Source organism: Anomaloglossus baeobatrachus, chromosome 1 (assembly GCF_048569485.1).
Source record: "Anomaloglossus baeobatrachus isolate aAnoBae1 chromosome 1, aAnoBae1.hap1, whole genome shotgun sequence".
Taxonomy (NCBI): Eukaryota; Metazoa; Chordata; class Amphibia; order Anura; family Aromobatidae; genus Anomaloglossus; species Anomaloglossus baeobatrachus.
In genome coordinates this window covers 811,756,950-811,778,479 of record NC_134353.1, presented here as the reverse complement: position 1 = coordinate 811,778,479, position 21,530 = coordinate 811,756,950, and the positions used below count along the sequence as shown (strand labels likewise).

General features: G+C 43.5%; 1 protein-coding gene across 5 annotated transcripts in view; it reads left to right on the top strand.

Moving 5' to 3' along the window:
• The window catches only part of PAM (peptidylglycine alpha-amidating monooxygenase), a 280,372-nt gene that overhangs the window by 245,486 nt on the left and 13,356 nt on the right, over positions 1-21,530 (top strand). For all 5 annotated transcript variants that reach the window (XM_075325058.1, XM_075325057.1, XM_075325056.1 and 2 more), the window contains 8 exons: positions 6,131-6,260; positions 10,498-10,614; positions 13,860-13,932; positions 14,643-14,847; positions 14,969-15,169; positions 17,309-17,424; positions 17,626-17,725; positions 21,251-21,304. In XM_075325058.1, the coding sequence (XP_075181173.1) occupies positions 6,131-6,260; positions 10,498-10,614; positions 13,860-13,932; positions 14,643-14,847; positions 14,969-15,169; positions 17,309-17,424; positions 17,626-17,725; positions 21,251-21,304 (996 nt within the window). The remainder of the gene's footprint in view (positions 1-6,130; positions 6,261-10,497; positions 10,615-13,859; positions 13,933-14,642; positions 14,848-14,968; positions 15,170-17,308; positions 17,425-17,625; positions 17,726-21,250; positions 21,305-21,530) is intronic.

Here is a 21,530-nt window from a genome sequence, read left to right as displayed (position 1 = left end):
TATGACAAATGCATAGTTAAAATACTTGGTGTGCTTCTTTTTAATCGTTTTGGTGTGGCTCTTCTGAGTCCCAGGCTAGCCTTCATTTTTGAAGAGATGTCTGCCAGCTTCTCTGACTACATTCTGCACATTGTGCTTTGGTTAGTCCGAGACACTCACCTGCTCTTGCAAGGACCAACTGAGAGTGAGGGCACTAAATCAGACCCAAAAGTATAGTGTACATAGGGGGTCTAAATCGGTGTCCCTTACCATCATGAAATTGTTTTAGACTTGAGGTCAAAGGTCTCTGTAACAAAAAGACTTTATTGTCTACAAAATTCAGCAAACATTTATTTTTGGACTTTGCTTTGTTAATAAGAATTATCAGGTCAAACAGTAAATGGCCTAGAGTACTCAAGTACGATATGTTCTGGCCTCTGCCCGTCCCATATGCATCTGTGAGAACGCCAGATGGTGAAACCTGAATCATTGCTTCAGAGTGAAATGATGGTATGTCATACGCCTGTCCGCTGAAGCCGGGCATTGTGTCTGCTCAGCCAAGGAAACATGCAAAAAGTTCTGTACATCACCCAGTACTTCATTTTCTGTGGTTTGTGGATTAGCGCTGTTGGATTCTGTGTGAGCTGTTGGCTTTCTTCAATGTTTCCACTTTATAATTGCAGCTCTTGAGGCTGTGCCCTTCAGCAGGTGGATGAATTCAGTCACTAGTGTGCATTTCTATGTTCTGTAGCTGCTCACGTAATTGTGGGAGGACTCGTAGAGAAGATCAGGTGAAGGTCTGCTGAGGGCGCTATATTCTGGAGCAAGTATGGAAACATTTCTATGGTAGATGAAGAACATTTTTTTTTAAATCAAATAATTTTTTATTAATATTTTTGTTTAACAAAAGAACAGCGCATACATGCAGGTATCCAGACCCATTCTCCCCCCAACAAAATCCCTTATTTGACTCAATATACAATATATTTTTCTGTACATTTATATTCGTAAACACATTTAGGCATAAATCAGTTACTAATCTACCACTCATAGAGTACCTGACTAAAACGCCTGCAATCCGACCTGACAGCTTGGCCCATTCCAAAGCATCTAAGCTAAACCGAGTTCGCCCCCAGGTCAACGTTGCTGGAGCCAAATTTGGAGTATCAAGCCCACAGATCCGGATGAAGAACATTTAGCGGAAGTTATAAAATACCTTGTATTACCATATCAGCACGTGTGATACAGTCGCTGTCTCTTCAGAAATCTGTTTAATGTGCTTTTATATGGTGCTCCATTGTTAAGGGGGATAAGCTATTATTCTGTGTAGGACAATTACTTGGCGTGGTGGAGCTATTGGCAGAGACTGGAGATAATTACCGTGTGAACTAATTTATCAGACACAAATATAACAGTGATAACTGGCTCACGCGGCACTCACAGCGCTGAATAGTACAGCCGTCATGTCCTAACACTCTCGTCCAACTCACTTGGCACTCTGCTTGTGCCGTTCTGATTGATAGCGCAACGTCCTGAAATTTTCTAATGACCATTCAGTCACATAAATTAATGGTCAATTCTAATTATCATGTCGTCACATTAGTTATCTGGCCAATATGCCCCTGATGCTTCAAGAATATATTTCAAAAGGTTTTCTAATTCTTTCCAATATATTTAAGCTGTACAATTTAACTCTTTATGAATCGGCCTTTTTGGGCTTAAAATAGTTTAACGCTGCATTTTGGCTGACACTCCTTTATTTTTTCATTGTCATGGCCTTATTTCATGAAGCAAATATTACTTGGGAACACTATAAATGTGGGACCATTACTGCTCTGCTGGAGATACAACACACCTCCAGTAGAGGTATAATGCAAGATGGTTTAATTCAACGCGTTTCGAAGTGTAACCCCACTTTATCAGAAAATCCACCAGTACTTGATGAAGAAGTGGGGTGACACTTTGAAACACGTTTAATTAAACCACCTCGTAATTAGTTATAATATATAATAATAATATTTATTCATTTATATAGAGCTATTAATTCCACAGCTCTTTACATACATCAGAAACAGTTCCCCATTGGGGCTCACAATCTAAATTCCCTATTTGGAGTGTGGGAGGAAACTGGAGAACCCGGAGGAAACCCACGCAAACACAGGGAGAACATACAAACTCCTTGCAGATGTGTCCTTGGCGGGATTTGAACCCAGGACCTCAGCGCTGCAAGACCGCAGTGCTAACCACTGAGCCACCGTGCCACCTATTTTACCTTTTTTGGATGTGTGTTGTTCTCCAGCAGCGCAGTAACCGTTCCACATTTACAGTGTTCCCGAGTGATCTTTGGCTTCTTCAGCACGTGCAGCAACTGGTTACAGGCTTTACTTCTAGTTGTGTGATACACAACCCAGTAAGGTGAGCACAGTCCCTTATTATTTTTATTCCTTTTTACTGGGTAAGACCCTATTGCGCTCTTTGCCCTCTACCTTTTTACACATGAAGCAAATATTGTATTATTTGGCCAGGTTACATAAGTACAATTTTTGGTATTTTGATATTTTATAATATATTTTATACTCACTACAAAATTCAATTTCTTTTGCGAACAATTTTTCAATGATATTTTTATAAACTTTTTATTTTAATACTGTTATTGGATTACTATATGATAACTTTATTTTTTGCTCACATGGTAGTAGCCAACTTTTGCTAATACAGTATGCCTGGTGTCACCGACAAAGGCCGGGCCTATTCATAACAAGGATTAGACCCTGTACGGATTAGGAGCCCATCATTTTGTTTCTGAGTCACTGTTATCTGTGCACTAGGGCTTCAGTGATTAAGGGCACTGTGCAGTGCATTCTGCATCATAAGAATACATTTATGTGGAAGTAAACTCAGCACTCAAAGAGTGACAGTGAATAATCAAACATAAAATCTTTTGACGTTTCGGTCCTTGATTGTGAACCTTCATCAGAAAATGAGCTGATTGTCGAGTCGTCTGAAGTATCAGTGCTGTCAAAGCAGTGGTAAGGCAATGGCCGTCACGTGGCAATAGCGTCGATATCACTTGTGCTTCAGACTACTCCGCAATCAGCTCATTTTCTGATGAAGTGAAGAATGACCACGGTACTTCTGTTTGTGGTGCCCAAGTAGGATCCAATTCCTTGGTATGGTATGAAAGAGAGACTTGGCACTCAGATTGTTGAACAAAAGCTGTGATTTTTTATTTTGAAATCCTTACAAAGTAAACAGAGCACAGACTTTTCGGTCCTAATACCTCGGACCTTCATCACCATTGTGTCAGGGCAGCGGTGGACACCGCAGGCTCCTTATCAGCGTCTATCAAACTAAAGGGTGCTTTACACACTGCGACATCGCTAACGATATATCATCGGGGTCACGGTGTTTGTGACGCACATCCGGCGTTGTTAGCGACATCGCAGCATGTAACACCTCTGAGCGACCTAAAACGATCGCAAAAGAGGTAATCGTTGGTATTGGAGAGGTCGCTCCAACACCAAAAATCGTTGACAGGTGAGTAGCGAGGTTGTTTGTCGTTCCTGCGGCAGCACACATCACTATGTGTGACACCGCAGGAATGAGGAAAGTCACCGTACCTGCGTCCCGCCGGCAATGAGGAAGGAAGGAGGTGGGCGGGATGTTTGACCCGCTCATCTCCGCCCCTCCTCTACTATTGGGCGGCCACTTAGTGACATTGCTATGACGCCGAACAAACCGCCCCCTTAGAAAGGAGGCGGTTCGCCGGTCACAGCGACGTCGCTAGGCAGGTAAGTAGTGCGACGGGTATAAGCGATGTTGTGCACCACGGGCAGTGATTTGCCCGTGTCGCACAACCGATGGGGGCGGGTACGCTCGCTAACGATATCGGTACCAATAGCGCAGCGTGTAAAGTACCCTTTAGCCACAAGTGAACTCCATCATGCACATTGATGAAGGTCCAAGGTATTAGGACCGAAATGTCTGTGCTCTGTTTACTTTGTAAGGATTTCAAAATAAAAAATCACAGCTTTTGTTCAACAATCTAAGTGCCAAGTCTCTTTCATCCCATTTTCTAATGAAGGTCCACAATCAAGGACCGAAATGTCAAAACATTTTATCCTTGATTGCCATTAAAATCATTATTCACCGTCCCTCTTTGAGTGCCGAGTTTATTTTCACATCTTTGTTCAGACTGGACCCCTACTCGATCACCCTACTCTTATTATTTAGCAGAGTGGCGTATATTTCTCTACTATAAGAATACATTTACCCATGTTTGTCACAGTGTACCAATAACACAAGGTTGTGACCTTATGCCACTGCTGTGTGATTTTGCTGTAAGATAAGGCCAGCATACTTAATTTCTTTGTGACATCTGTGTCTATGTTAATACTGGAAGTATAAATGATGGCAGAAATTTGGTTTCTGAAATGTATGCTTGTTATTGCGACACGGAGACAGACACTGATCTAACTGACATATGCTCTTTGCTCAAAGACCTAGCTGTAGGTGGTTGTGAGATGGAAGTGCTATAGCCGAGGAGCCCAGCTGTGGGTTGATTTTTAGGGGCAACGTTAAAGCCTCCCATATAGATTAGACTAATGTCGGCTGAACCTGCTAAGGCTACTTTCACATTTCAGTCTTTTTTCATCAGTTGCAATCCCTTCGCCTTGAGAAATACGGTATCCTGTAAAATATTTTGTAGGATTCAGTTTTTTCCCCATAGATTTGTATTAACGATGGATTGCAACTGATGGTCTTGCATTGCATCCGTCACACGACGGATCAGCCATGGAGTGACTGACCGTCAGGCGGAAGCAACGTAGAATTTAACGTTTTTTTGTGTTCAAAAAATGGACAGTGACGGATCCATCGTCGTCCGTCGTGTGTTGTAATGGAAGCCTATGGGCGACGGATCTGTCGGAATCCGTGAAATGACTGATTCCGGTGACGGGATCCGTCTTTTAGCAACAGAGCATGTTCCATTGTGTAAATTCCTTTCTGGTTAAAAAATTGTCTCTCCCTCTCCATCTCTCCCTCTCTCTCTGTCTCCCTCTCCCTCTCTCCTTCTCCCTCTTTCCCTCTCTCTCTTCCGCACTCCCTCTCTCTCTCTCCCTCTCTCTCCCTTTCACTCTCTCCCTCTCTCTCTCCCCCCTCTCTCTCCTTTCTCTCTCTTTTCTCTCTCTTTTCTCTCTCTCTCCCCCTCTCTCCCTCTTTCTCCCTCTTTCTCTCTCTCTCTCTTTCTCTCCCTCCCCCTCTCTCTCTCTTTCTCTCTCTTTCTCTCTTTCTCTCTCTCTCTTTCTCTCTCTTTCTCTCTCTTTCTCTCTCTCTCTTTCTCTCTCTTTCTCTCCCTCTCCCTCTCTCTTTCTCTCTCTTTCTCTCTCTTTCTCTCTTTCTCTCTCTCTCCCTCTCTCTCCCTCTCCCTCTCCCTCTCTCTCCCTCTCTCTCTCCCTCTTCCTCCTTCGCATCAGTATAAACCACTTGCTGTGACGGATGAGTCGCATCAGTCACAAAACGGATTATGACTGATAGGCTACTTTCACACTTCAGTTTTTTCTAATCTTGACATTTTTGGCCAACAATCTAATATATATGAGGATGCCGGCCGACTGATTGTCTGGGGAACATGTCATGTCGATTGGACATGTCTGATTTTGGACTGATGATCGCTTTGTTCGGTTGAGGAGACTTAAATATATATTTTCCATACATTACTTTAGAGACAAGATTGTTAGTATCTTTCATAGAGTACTTAAACGTTGGGATTTGAAAGACCTGGACACTTTCTTCCAGAAATAATAAATAAGAGGAGTGCTATCCCTAAATCACAGAGGATTTTTGTATAGAAATGTATAATGTACCTATAGGATGGTATTATGTGACATCAGAGCCATGAGGACAAGCCTTCTTGCGAATTATCTTACTAGAAAAGATCCTTGCATTACAAAGCATGATGGATGTATGATCAGTAGTTAGGCTTCTAAGGTGCCATGTCGGAGCGGCAGATATCTTGGACTATTGGACGCTGCATGAGCATAATTCTTTTATACTTCCAAACAGTATCTGCAGAGCAAGAATGGTCTATTATAAAGTGCTAATATACAATGTAATGTGAACGCTGTTGACATTCAGTCTTATTTGCCTTTAGGTCATCACTTGGAAGAAGACATTGACTGGCCTGGAGTAAACCTGAAAATAGGACAGGTGTCAGGGCTAGCTCTGGATCCCAGCAACAATTTGGTGATATTTCACAGAGGTGACCATGTGTGGGATGCAAAGTGAGTAACTTGTAGAAGACTGGCATCTTAGTGTGTAAGAGGGTGAGGTTGACTCTAGCCGCTCTCTTGTGAGTTAGGCTGCCATTATTATGCTGGGCCTATAATATTGCACTGTATAAATCTGCATGCCATTGTATTTTATACCAGGCCATCGCCCTGCCCCAGAAATATCAGTGCACTTGTCTATGTCTTGTCTGTCCATATTAAGCAGTGAATTTTGTGCCTGCAAGGAATGCCAAGTAAGGGTAATGCTGCAGCAGTTTAGGAGTTAAAGGGAATCTATTACCAGGTCTTGCTGAGAGCGGCATGATGTAGGGGCAGATACCCTGATTACAGTGATGTATCACTTACTGGACTGCTTGCTGCAGTTTTGATGCAATCACTGTGTTATCTGTTGCATAGCTACCAGTTCTCTGAATGCTGAGCTACGTATAACCCCACCTACACTACCGATTGTCAGCTTTCTGTGTACATGGCAGTTTTCAGTGTACTGTGCATAGGCAGAAAGCCACCAATCAGTGGTGGGGATGGGGTTTTACAGAGTTCATGAATATATGGCAGCAGATTTACTTGTGAATACATGGCAGCAGATTTACTTGTGATAATCTCCTGCTGAAAAAAGAGGGAATTTATTAAAATAGCAACCAGCCCAGTAAGTGACACATCATTGGAACCAGGATCTCTGCCCTTACACTGGGCTGCTTTCAGATTAAAGGGAACCTGTCACCAGTTTTTCAGCCTATAAGCTGCAGCCACCACCAGTGGCCTCTTATATACACCATTCTAACATGCTATACAGTGCTGTCCAAAAGTATTGGCACCCCTGCAATTCTGTCAGATAATACTCAGTTTCTTCTTGAAAATGATTGCAATCACAAATTCTTTGGTATTATTAACTTCATTTATTTTGCTTGCAATGAAAAAACACAAAAGAGAATGAAACAAAAATCAAATCATTGATCATTTCACACAAAACTCCAAAAATGGACCAGACAAAAGTATTGGCACCCTTAGCTTAATACTTGGTTGCACAACCTTTAGCCAAAATAACTGCGAACAACCGCTTCCGGTAACCATCAATGAGTTTCTTACAATGCTCTGCTGGAATTTTAGACCATTCTTCTTTGGCAAACTGCTCCAGGTCCCTGAGATTTGAAGGGTGCCTTCTCCAAACTGCCATTTTGAGATCTCTCCACAGGTGTTCTATGGGATTCAGGTCTGGACTCATTGCTGGCCACTTTAGTAGTCTCCAGTGCTTTCTCTCAAACCATTTTCTAGTGCTTTTTGAAGTGTGTTTTGGGTCATTGAACTGCTGGAAGACCCATGACCTCTGAGGGAGACCCAGCTTCCTCACACTGGGCCATACATTATGCTGAAAATTTGTTGGTAGTCTTCAGACTTCATAATGCCATGCACACGGTCAAGCAGTCCAGTGCCAGAGGCAGCAAAGCAACCCCAAAACATCAGGGAACCTCCACCATGTTTGACTGTAGGGACCATGTTCTTTTCTTTGAATGCCTCTTTGTTTTTCCTGTAAACTCTATGTTGATGGCTTTTCCCAAAAGCTGTACTTTTGTCTCATCTGACCAGAGAACATTCTTCCAAAACGTTTTAGGCTTTCTCAGGTAAGTTTTGGTAAACTCCAGCCTGGCTTTTTTATGTCTCGGGGTAAAAAAGTGGGTTCTTCCTGGGTATCCTACCATACAGTCCCTTTTCATTCAGACGCCGATGGATATTATGGGTTGACACTGTTGTACCCTCAGACTGCAGGGCAGCTTGAACTTGTTTGGATGTTAGTCGAGGTTCTTTATCCACCATCCGCACAATCTTGCGTTGAAATCTCTCGTCAAATTTTCTTTTCCTTCCACATCTAGGGAGGTTAGCCACAGTGCCATGGGCTTTAAACTTCTTGATGACACTGCGCACCGTAGACACAGGAACTTTCAGGTCTTTGGAGATGGACTTGTAGCCTGGAGATTGCTCATGCTTCCTCACAATTTGGATTCTCAAGTCCTCATACAGTTCTTTGGTCTTCTTTCTTTTCTCCATGCTCATTGTGGTACACACATGGACACAGGACAGAGGTTGAGTCAACTTTAATCCATGTCAACTGGCTGCGAGTGTGATTTAGTTATTGCCAACACCTGTAAGGTGCCACACGTAAGTTACAGGCGCTGTTAATTACACAAATTAGAGAAGCATAACATGATTTTTCAAACAGTGCCAATACTTTTGTCCATCCCCTTTTTATGTTTGGTGTGGAATTATATCCAATTTGGCTTTGACAATTTTTTTTTTCTTTCATTGAAAACAAATTAAATGAAGATAATAATACCAAAGAATTTATGATTCCAATCATTTTCAAGAACAAACTGAGTATTATCTGACAGAATTGCAGGGCTTCCAATACTTTTGGCCAGCACTGTATATAAGAGCCCCGGCCGCTATGTAGAATGTAAAATTCACTTTATAATACTTATCTAACAGTTGCGCTGCGGTGGATTTTAGCTAGATGGGCGTCTCCGTTCTCCGGTGCCGGCACCTCCTCTTTTGGCCATCTTCGTCCTCCTTCTGAAGCCTATGTGCATGACACATCCTACGTCATACACACTCGCTGGTCCTGCACAGGCGCACTACAATACTTTGATCTGCAATGCTCAGGGCAGATCAAAGTGCGCCTGCGCAGGACCTCAATGCCGGTGAGTGTGGATGACGTAGGACACGTCATGCACCCCGGATACAGAAAAAGGACGATAAAGATGGCCAAAAGAGGCGGCACCGGACAACGGAGATGCCCATCTGACTCAAATCCACCGCAGCGAGACCGTTAGGTAAGTACTATAAAGTGATTTTTATGTTAGCGGCCTGGGCTCTTATATACAACATGTTAGACTGCTGTATAGAAGAGCCCCGTAGTGGCCGCAGCTTATAGGCCAAAAAACTGGTGACAAGTTCCCTTTAAGTTGCAAAAATCTTTTGACAGATTCTTTTTAAAGTCTGTCTGTTCTCCTAGAGACTGAAAGAGGCTGGCAGAGAATGTGAGGGACAGACGAGGCTAATCAGAGGCTGGTTGTAGAGGGCCTCTGTGCAGAGCAGGAGTCATGTTGCTCTGTAGAGGAGTGTGTGCTACACCTGGGTACAGAGGGAAGATCACCACTGCCACTGTCCTGGGCATATAAGGAGGAGAAAGAGACCGCCCTGGCAGGGAGTGTTCCCCTTAGAGGCGATAGGAGCTGGGGAAGGAGGACGGATGCATCCTGCCTGAAATATGTATTATAGCCAAAGCCATGAGAGCATTAGCCAGCTGCAGAGAGATTGAGATTAGTTTTAGCCCTGTGGCTACTGCACAGCACCAACAGCGGAGAGAAAGCCGTGACAGACAGACAGACAAAGCTGCCCATAGATGTTAACTGTGCACATATGAAGACGTAATACATCAGTGCTGCCTGGATATGACAACTATTACATTTTTCTATGGTGAAGGAAATGTGGAATAAGCTTCACTTCAGTGTAAAATTAATGGAAATCCATATTATAAAGTCCACACAACATAAAAGTATTCTGGGGGTTTAGATGGATTTTCTGAGACTAGAGAAAACTGTGGTTTACTATTAACATTGTCACTTTTGCCTGTATACTGTATATTAGGCACGTTCACCCACACTCACCTGAGTGTACGGCGTCTAGTGTCAGAAACAGCCCAGTGTGTTACACGGGATTACCACTAATTGTAAATGGAATCACCAAGGGACCATGTTATTTTAAACTAAGTAATAGTAATGTGCAGCCCCTTTAAGATACCAATATTTGATGAAGTGTCTAGACATCCTTTTTATCAGTTTGAGCTTTGCGCCCTCTGGTGTACAAATGCAGAACTGCAGCATCAGGCGTTCATATTGAACGAGTCAGGACTCAGGAGAGGGAATTGGTAAAACTCTCAAGATTATTAAACCTGCTACAGTCGTTTGTTATTAATTAAGTCAGTAATTTTTTCCTGGCTACCACATTTTGGATTTTTCCATGTAGTATAGGACAACTGAGAGGTGTGCTGTTTTTTTGTTTCATTTTTTTTGCACTTCCCTTGATTAACTGCAGGATTGTAGGATGATCTTGATGATCCTTTAATGCCTTTTTTGAGGTTATTACTTATATATATATATTTTCTTTTCATTTTACTTTTCTATACTTTCATTGAATGTCTTTCACTTGATTAACACCATTATTATGCTGTTTTCAGCTCGTTTGACGGGAAGTTTGTTTATCAACAAAGGGGTATTGGGCCTATTGAAGAAAGCGCCATCCTTGTGGTCAATCCAAACAGCTCGGCCATTCTGAAGTCTACTGGAAAGAACTTGTACGTCAGTTGTGTTCTGTAAAATGTTTACACCCTTATATGTATCTTGATCCGTCTGCTGGCCGTGACTAAAGGTGGTGTCACATGTAGCGACGCAGCAGCGATCACGACCAGCGATCTGACCTTATCAGGATTGCTGCTGCGTCGTTACATGGTCGCTGGTGAGCTGTCAAACAGGCAGATCTCACCAGCGACCAGTGACCAGCTAGCAGCGACGCGTGGAAGCGTAACTAAGGTAAATATCGGGTAACCAAGGAAAGCACTTCTCTTGGTTACCCGATATTTACCTTAGTTACTAGCGTCCGCCGCTCTCACGCTGCCAGTGCCGGCTCCCTGTTCCCTACACTCCTAGCCAGAGTATACATCGGGTTAATTACCCGATGTGTACTCCAGCTACGTGTGCAGGGAGCCGGCACTGGCAGCCTGAGAGCGGCGGACGCTAGTAACTAAGGTAAATATCGGGTAACCAAGGAAAGGGCTTCTTGGTTACCCGATGTTTACCGTGGTTACAGCTTACCGCAGGCTGCCAGAAGCTGGCTCCCTGCATCCTGCTCGCCTCAGTTCGTCGCTCTCTCGCTGTGACACACAGCGATGTGTGCGTCACAGCGGGAAAGCAATGTCCAAAAAAAGAAGCAGGACATTCTGCAACGACCGGCGACCTCACTGCAGGGGCCAGGTCGTTGCTGGATGTCACACACAGCGACCGTGACGGGAAGTCGCTGCTACGTCACAGAAAATGGTGACTTAGCAACGACGTCGTTGTTGTCGTCGCTATGTGTGACACCACCTATAGTCACCTTTGTTTGTCCAAAAGGTCAATTCAAGATCCCTACCATTTATAAGACCATTTATCTTGTCCCAGTGTTTGTGTTCTGATTTCTTACCTCTAACATCTCTTGTTTTACTAATTATCTGAAAAGAGTTCTACTCTGTAAAATCACACAAAGAGCCCCCTTCTTTCCTTGTATAATTTCAGCCATTTTATTAGGTTATTACTTGGGGAAATGTACAGTGGACAGGGGCTCATCCCAATAAATGGCTTTACTCTTAAAATAACCTTGGGCCCATAGTACAACTCCAGAAGTTCAGCAATTGTTTTTTTCCCTTCTCCACATTTTTTCTCATTGGGCATCAGCATTTTTTTTAACTCTCCACTCATTTACATACAAGTAATGATTGCCGGACACTCTTTTTAAATACCCTCTAAATAATTACATTTAAAAAAAATCACCCAATTTATAAAGATTGGCATCAAAAAGTGTGTTGGAGTAAGATACACCAAATGAGAGCAACCATTGCTATAATTTTTGTCTTCATAAATCAATAAGACATATCCATTACACAGTACATAGCAGGGGCACATATATAAGATTACCTCAGCACAGGAACATTTCTTTGAAACACATCCTTTTGTGGAAATTATTATTATTTTAAGATCTATTGATTAAAATCAACTTTAAAATTAAAGGAGTTGTCCGACAAACTCCAATTTATTTTTAAGCTAATCTGTGCTGTATTGTCATTTAAAACACTCCTACATTATTTTTTTTGTTTTCTAGCTTTTGTTCCTCTTGAATTATCTCTTTATTCACTGCAGACAATTTAGTTACCTGCAGCTCAACCAAACATGACATCTTCCTGTGCCAAACCTCACAGTCAGAGCTGGCACCGCCTGGCCTCACTGTCCAGACCTGCCCCCAGCACCCCCACACGGCGCTCTGCACCCAACCCACGGCGCTCTGCACCAACCCTACACATCACTCTACACTCCCCCACACGTCGTTCTGCACCTCCCCCCCAACACAGGGCTCTGCACATCCCACCCAACACAGAGCTCTGCACCTCCCCCCCAACACAGGACTCTGTACCTCCCACCCAACACAGGACTCTACCTCCCCCCCAACACAGGACTCTGTACCTCCCACCAACACAGAGCTCTGCACCTCCCCCGCAAACACATCGCTCTGCACCCCCCCACACGCATCGCTCTGCACCCCCCCCCCCACATACATCGCACTGCACCCCCCCACACATCGCTCTGCAGCCCCCCACACACCGCTCTGTAGCCCATTATAGCCCCTACCATTTAGGTGATACATACTCACCTTTCCTCGGTCCCTGACGCTGCTCCTCATTCGCCCGCTGTCTGTGCTCTGCCCATATCAGCACAGTAATGATGTCACCGCTGTACTGAACTGTCAAAGAGCACAGACAGTGGGACAATGATAAGAAGCAATGCAGCGCTGCGTCTCTTCAGTGCTTTCAAATGTATCGGATGCCGATTCATTGGAACTTGCGATCCTGAGCAGGTGGCCAGGTGCTGGCAGTGACACCGCGGGCAGCAGCCGCCAGGCCCCTCTCCCAGCTTACCAACCTCACAGCAGTGGCTGGGAGGTTGCGGTGAGGGGAGGTGGGGGCTCATCGCACTGTACATGCCCAGCAGGGCGGCTACATGACGTCGGCTGTGATGCCCGTCTACAAGGCAAGCATAAGCTCCTGCCCCTGTCAACGTGACATCACAGGAAGCAGCAAAATCCTGGCAGGAGCAGTCACATGACCACTCTGAGCCTGAGAGGGGCTGACAGAAGGGCAGGTAGGTAGTTACTATCTACTTACCTGCCCCAATGTAGCCCAATACTGAAATAATAAAAAAAAAAAAGCAAAATAACCCTGATAACTCTTATAACTTTGTGGGGAAAACCCCTTTAAGGCCCTGTGCGCACACTGCAGTTTTTGCCACGGTTTTCACGGCAGAAAAGGTGCTGTTTTTGTTCCTTGCTGCAGTCCTTCCCCAGCAAAACCTATGGGAAAAAAAAAATGCTGTGCGCACACTGTGTTTTTTTTACTTCTAGGTTTTGCTGCAGAATTTCTGCAGCAAAAAGAATGATCATGTCACTTCTTTTCCAGAGATACCTGCGGTTTTTGCCATAGATAATGGTAAAAAACCGCAGGGACCAACCCGCGGCAAAACCGCGGGTGCATTATTACAGCGTTTTTTGCCGTGGGTGCGGTATTCTACCAGTGGGTGCAGATTTTCCTTAAGAAAAAGTTATTTCCCAGTGTGCACAGGGCCTAACATTGGGAATCTAGTTCTGTAGAAAAAATTTTTTTTATTAAAAATAAATATATATTGTATATATTTTTTAATGTATTGAAATATAGTAATTTTAGGTTGCATTTTGTTTACACAGGTTTTTAGACATTATTATGTACAATGTCATAAATTTTAGCTTTTTCTATTTTAGATTTTATTTGCCCCATGGGTTAACAGTCGATGGAGATGGCAACTATTGGGTCACTGATGTTGCTCTTCACCAGGTACAGCAGTCTTCTTTAAGAACTTACAAACAGGGTTTTTTGGTTTTAGTGTTGGTACATTGTGCTATATACACTCCATGAGACACTGGCGGACACAGACAGTAAAGGGCCCCTATGCAAGAACATTACATGGGCCCTTTTCAGTCCAATACCTCATCAAACTAAACAATTCCACCTGGTTTGGAGGTAGAAAAGGACCCCCATACCTCTTGGGCCCCTCTGCAGCTGCACCAATGATATGTCCGCCCCTGCCATGAGGGACTGAGGCTGTGTGTGGAGCACTGCTTACCTGCAGCACATTCACTACTTCATTACATGTTATTACATATATTTGTTATAAATACAAATCTTTAGAAGTCAATTCGTGATGAGCGAAGACTACCATGCTCAGGTGCTCAGTACTCTTAACAAAAACAGTCATACACTCGGACAGGCTTGACTCCTGTAACAAGTGTAATGGAAGTCAGTGGGGAGCTCAAGCATTTTTCTGGAAAATTCTGGAAAAATGCTTGAGTTTCCAATTGACTTCCATTATACGCGGTACACCTGCTCGATTTGAGTGCCCAAACATGGTAGTGCTCACTCATCGCTAAGGTCAACAAGACCAATTAAGTAGCAAAAGCGATGTATTTTTGACCCAGCATTTGTTTTTTCCATATACAGTATTGTACAAAAGCTAAAACATAAAACATTATTTCTTTTCACCAAAGGTTTTCAAGCTTGGGCCAAGAGGCAATGTTCTCTTGACCCTGGGGGAAGCTTTCCAACCTGGTAGTGACAGGAGACATTTCTGTCAGCCAACGGATGTCGCTGTGGACCCCATAACTGGCAACTTTTTTGTGTCTGATGGTTATTGCAATAGTAGAATTGTCCAGTATTCGCCCCATGGGATGTATATCATGGAGTGGGGAGGAGGTAAGTGCTGCAGGGTCTTACTACTTTTTACAGCTAGTCTCTGACTCGTTGTGAAGAGTTTGTCATTCTTATTGATACTTTTGGCGGAATCGATACAATTGATCATTTTTTTTTTCTTCAGAACCATCTTATAGAGTCGCTCAACCTGGTGAATTCCGTGTTCCACACAGCCTGGCAATGATACCGGACCAAGGGCAGCTGTGTGTGGCTGACCGGGAGAATGGACGGATTCAGTGTTTCCAAGCAGAAACCGGACACTTTGTCAAGGAAATAAAGCACCGAGAATTTGGATCTGAGGTGTTTGCCATCTCTTATATTTCAGGTGAGAAATTAGTAGTGTAATGAAGAATATTTATATGCTGATTAATGATGAGCACCACTGCTCGATACTCAATTGAGCATCGGGGTGCTCGGGTGCGCTTGGTGCTCCATCGAGTATTGGGGGTGCTTGGATGTGTTGAACGATCCAACACAAAGAGCTGGCTCCCTTCAGTTAACGACCAGAGCCAGCACCCGAGTGAGAACCACTTCTAGTCTCTGAATGGCTCTCACTTGGGGGCGGGAAGGAACAAAGTGTTCGGATGATGTGTGTAAGAAAAATAGACAATAACAGCCCACCCTCCCCCATAAATGCTCTGTTTATGCCTGACAGTATGGCTGCAGAAAGACTAACTACCCAATCATTGACTTCCAATTATACTCATTACTTGAGTCAAGCTCAATCAAGCGTCTGACCTGCTCAATTCGAGTAAAGAGCACTAGAGCATTGTAGTGCTCACTCATCATTAATACTGATATATGGAGAAAATGAACCAAAAAAAGTGAATTAATAGTGTGTATAAAAGTATCCATATACAGTATTGTGCAAAAGTATATTAACTAATGAACAGCTAAAACACAAAACATTATTTCTTTTCACCAAAGGTTTTCAAGCTTGGGCCAAGAGGCAATGTTCTCTTGACCCTGGGGGAAGCTTTCCAACCTGGCAGTGACAGGAGACATTTCTGTCAGCCAACGGATGTCGCTGTGGACCTTATAACTGGCAACTTTTTTGTTTCTGATGGTTATTGCAACAGTACAGACCAAAAGTTTGGACACACCTTCTCATCTCTAGAACAACTATTAAGAGGCGACTTTGTGCAGCAGGCCTTCATGGTAAAATAGCTGCTAGGACACCACTGCTAAGGGCAGGCAACAAGCAGAAGAGACTTGTTTGGGCTAAAGAACACAAGGAATGGACATTAGACCAGTGGAAATCTGTGCTTTGGTCTGATGAGTCCAAATTTGAGATCTTTGGATCCAACTACTGTGTCTTTGTAGAAAAGGTGAACGGATGGACTCTACATGCCTGGTTCCCACCGTGAAGCATGGAGGAGGAGGTGTGATGGTGTGGAGGTGCCTTGCTGGTGACACTATTGGGGATTTATTCAAAATTGAAGGCATACTGAACCAGCATGGCTACCACAGCATCTTGCAGCGGCATGCTATTCCATCCGGTTTGCGTTTAGTTGGACCATCATTTATTTTTCAACAGGACAATGACCCCAAACACACCTCCAGGCTGTGTAAGGGCTATTTGACTAAGAAGAGTGATGAAGTGCTACGCCAGATGACCTGGCCTCCACAGTCACCAGACCTGAACCCAATCGAGATGGTTTGGGGTGAGCTGGACCGCAGAGTGAAGGCAAAAGGGCCAACAAGTGCTAAGCATCTCTGGGAACTCCTTCAAGACTGTTGGAAGACCATTTCCGGTGACTACCTCTTGAAGCTCATGAAGAGTGTGCAAAGCAGTAATCAAAGCAAAAGGTGGCTACTTTGAAGAACCTAGAATATAAGACATATTTTCAGTTGTTTCACACTTTTTTAAGTATTTCATTCCACATGTTTTCATTCATAGTTTTGATGTCTTCAATGTGAATCTACAATTTTTAGAGTCATGAAAATAAAGAAAACTCTTTGAATGAGAAGGTGTGTCCAAACTTTTAGTCTGTACTGTACATTGGGAAATTGTTAACCATAAAAAGGCCAACTTATATCCCCTTATCTCCGATGACTATAAGGGCCCCTGTGTGTAACACGCATGTGAATGAAGTCTGGCAGCTGCAGAAGACCCCCCCTGATTTAACATTTTTTACTTTTTTAATTATGTGAACATGTTCAGTATTTGCATCAGAAACATCTGCTTCATATATTGGCGTGTTGGCAGGTAAAAATGCTGCGTAATATCCGTGCATTCTGCATGCGGTTTTTTTTCTCATTCAGTTGAATCTGCATCAAATCAGCAACATGTACATGACATTTTAGAAATCTCATTCACTTTGCTGGTACAATAAAATCCTGTGATTTTTCATAATAAAGTGTGAACAAGGTGTGAACAAGCCTTTATATTATTATTTTATGTTCTTTTTTTTCATTTATAATCTAAAAACCAATCTCATTATATATTCCATTTGTATTGTAGGTGGAATATTATTTGCAGTTAATGGAAAGGCCTATATGGATTCTTTCCCTGTGCAAGGCTTTGTGATGAACTTTTCCACCGGAGACATCCTAAGCACGTTTGTCCCAGTTAGAAAGGTAAGATACTTTTCCAATCTTTAACAATTTCTCGGATAGATCTGGTACAATATGGACAGCTGACATTTTTTATTTACTTACAACCCAGTTTATGTCCTACTCACGTGAAGTATACACAATGACCTACCATGAAAACGTGCTAGGGCAAATAACTCAAAATATATCTCAGGTCCATATAAAGCCATATGTTTTGTTTTTTAGAGTTTTCAGATGCCTCACGACATTGTTGCTGCAGAAGATGGGACCGTCTTTGTTGGTGATGCTCACGCTGATACTGTGTGGAAATTCACTCCCGTGGAAAGTAAGATGTGAATAATCCCACTGTCCACACATTTAGATTTGGGCCATTTCACACTACATATTGTCCTGCATTCAGTGGTCCCATCAGGGCTTACCTGTGCGCCAACAGGGACGTTTGTAGACATATGTCAATATCTAGCCCACAGACCAATTTTATTTGGCCACAATGCTATACTGTATGAAGGATCATGAGGGGCCCGTTATTGTGTATGGAGGACTATATGGGGCCCATTATTGTGTATGGAGGGCTATATGGGGCCTATGTTTCTTTATGGAGCACTATTTGGAGCCCCTTAATTTGTATGGAGGGCTACGTGGGTCTCATTATTCTGTATGGAGGATAATTTGGGGGGGCTCATTAATCTATATGGTGGACTATGTGGGGCCCATTATTCTGTATGGAGGACTATGGGACCCATTCTGTTTAGAAGACTATATGGGGCCCATTATTCTGTATGGAGGACTATGTGGGGACCATTATTCTGTATGGAGGACTATGTGGGACCAATTATCCTGTATGCAGGACTAGGGGGCCTATTATTCCATATGGAGAGCTATGTGGGGCACATTATTCTTTAAGAAAGACTATGTGGGGGACATAATCCAGTTTTATAGGGGTGTTTCGAACATAAGCCGTGACGATACCACAGAATGGAGGAGAAAACCTAGTGTGAAAGAGGCCTCAGCCAAAGATTGCCTTTAAAGCTGAATAAGTACATTGACTGTTTGATGCTCTCAACATAATATATTACACTGAACTTCACCTTACAAATCAGATTTTCTCATTTGATCAAAAAGTACGGTTTGTTAGATGTTGAGAATTTATCCGTTGGGAAATATTTAGAAAATTCTTTCATATTTTCACACTATTATCATCACAATGTTCTCATAGGCATTATACAGAAAATACATGTCTATCACTATTACAGGATCACAGCATCCACAGTAGGTTATGTCACAGCTCAACTCCTCCTCTTTCCTCCATCTGAGGTTATGCCACTCCTTCTCTTTCTTCCACCTGAGGTTATGCCTCTTTCCTCCACAGTAGGTTATGTCACAGCTCACCTCCTCCTCTTTCCCCACTATTGATCTCTGCACAGATTCTTTTCCATTAAAGTCAATGCATCATCACCAAACACTAGTTTCCTCTGTTCACATGAGTGCTGTAAAGCGTATCTGAATGGTGTTAATAGACGAGAGGAGCAAATCAGACAAGATGGTTGCTCTTTTAACAGCTTGAAGACATATAATTTAGATTTTCATTAAAGGTCACTAATAAAATGTATGAAGCTGGCTCTCTGAGTCCTGCCGAACGCAGCATGACTCGAAGTGACTTTTACAATGAAGAACGAGACTCTGTAGACTAAAGGGTACTTTACACGCTGCAATATCGGTGTCGATATCGCTGGTGAGCGTACCCGCCCCGTCAGTTGCGCGTCACGGGCAAATCGCTGCCCGTGGCGCACAACATCGCTAACACCCATCACACATACTAACCTTCCCTGCGACGTTGCTCTGGCTGGCAAACCGCCTCCTTTCTAAGGGGGCGGTTCGTGCGGCGTCACAGCGGCGTGTCACACGGCAGCCGTCCAATAGCAGAGGAGGGGCGGAGATGAGTGGACGGAACATGCTGCCCACCTCCTTCCTTCCACATTGCCGGTGGACGCAGGTAAGGAAATGTTCATCGTTCCTGTGGTGTCACACATAGCGATGTGTTTTTGCGCTCGTTGATCGTTGCTTATTGGTGTCACTTGCTGCGATGTCACTAATGGCGCCGGATGTGCGTCACTAACAACGTGACCCTGACGATATATTGTTAGCGATGTCGCAGCGTGTAAAGCACCCTTTACACTAAGGCCTAAGACACACGGCATGAAAATCAAAGCGAGTGGAATGCGATAAAACATCGCATTCCACTAGGACCAATATTAGCCTATGTGCCAGCACCCATGAGCGATTATGTTCTGAGCCCTAATCGGACTGAGAAAACAATCGCAGCATGCTGTGACTGTAATGCGTTCCTGGTTTTTCTAGCACCCATTCAAGTCTATGGGGTGAGAGAAAAATCGCACTGCACTCACAGTACACCGGTGGACCGCGAGTGCAGAGCGAGAATGGCAATAGCTAGCTATAGAGGAGAGAGGGAGATTAATCCCTCCCCTCCTCTGTGCCGGCCCGGCCCTCCCCTCCTCTGTGCCGGCCTGCCCCCCGCAGCTGAGGTCCAATTGCATGATCGTACCTCAGTCGCAGTGACACTCGCATGACACTCGGCTCTGCTGTGCTGCCAGCGTGAGCCAAGTGTCATGCTAGGATCGCATTAGTCCTCCGTGTGGCCCCGGCCTATAAAAGAGACTTCTGACTCACACTTCGAGCATAGAAAGAGTCGGCTAATCTCAATTGCGCTTACAGTGCTGGACACTGGAGAGAGCAGCAGTAGGTGAGTATATTATTACACTCAGACTACATTGCATGCTCATATACACACATTTAATGAATAAAAATAATAAGAGCGCTTCTTTAATGGATTAATTATGTAGAGAAAATATAATGAAAAATTACAATTGTAAATAAACATAACAAAAAAAAAATCAATCTCTGGTTTTAACTGGTAAATTCTGGGTGATAGATTCCCTTTATTACATATTCTGGAATATAAGAGCTTAATATTGAAACGACAAACTTGTCCCATTTCTTACCCAGTTTTTAGACTGAGAAGCCTTCAGACTGGATCGTTCATTAGTTTGCACTATGAAGCCTCAGACTTGGTGGTGCCAGTATGTGTGTTTGGTTTGTACAGTAATAATTAGAGATAAGCAAACCCGAACAGTTAAGTGTACAAAAAAATCAGTGTGCAAGTTCTGGTGCTTTACGTATACTGATCACTCAATCGAGCATTGCTGTGCTCGGGTACACTCGGTGCTTGGCCCAGTGTGAGCTGCTTACAGTGTTTGATCGGCTCGCACTGGAGGTAACAACGGCATGATCACATGTAGTGTGTACAAAAACAAAATATTGAAAACCCTGTCATCCCCCAGAAGTGATCTGTTTATGGCTGCTATATGTGGGTGGAGAGCCGAACTGACCAATCAGTGACTTCCATTTGGGGTTCAGGTCAAGTACGAGTCCAGATCTTTAAAGTCCGTCTGAACCCGCCGAACCTGAACTTCAAGAGGTCCGCTTATCTATAGTAATAAGAGTTGGCACACCAACTTTTAAGCACCAAGAGCAACAATTTTTCTCTGCGTAGTGGCGTGACACCCTCCTGGAGCATCTGATGAGTGGCGTGTGACTCCATGCGCCATGACAGAAATCTTACTCCAGTCCCTTAAGGTACACCACATCTCATCATGAATTAGACAAGCTGTGGGGTCACACCCGGACGAGCCCAAGCCGCAACCATTTTGGCGAGTGAGGAGAAACTGATGTGAAAACTTCGAGTTGTGTCAAAATTTTTAGACTTTTTAAAGCAATTTTGGCAAAATTTCTTTGATGAATTTCTGATGATTCTGACCTTTTTTATTTTTAGTTGATGAGCATCGTTCAGTGAAAAAGGCTGGCATTGAGGTGGAAGAAATAACAGGTAAATCATAGGAGGGCACTTTGCATTGTGTAATTCTCCTTCCAAAAGCCTTACTTTTTAGGTTATGGGCACATGTTTAGGGTTTGGTGCAGAAATTTCTAGGCAGGAAAAACGCAACAGCAAAAATGTGCTTTTATGCCGATTTTTCGATACGCTTTTTCGACACATTTTTGGTACTGATTTGTCCCATTCAATGGAGTGAGTGAAAACTGTATCAAAAATACTG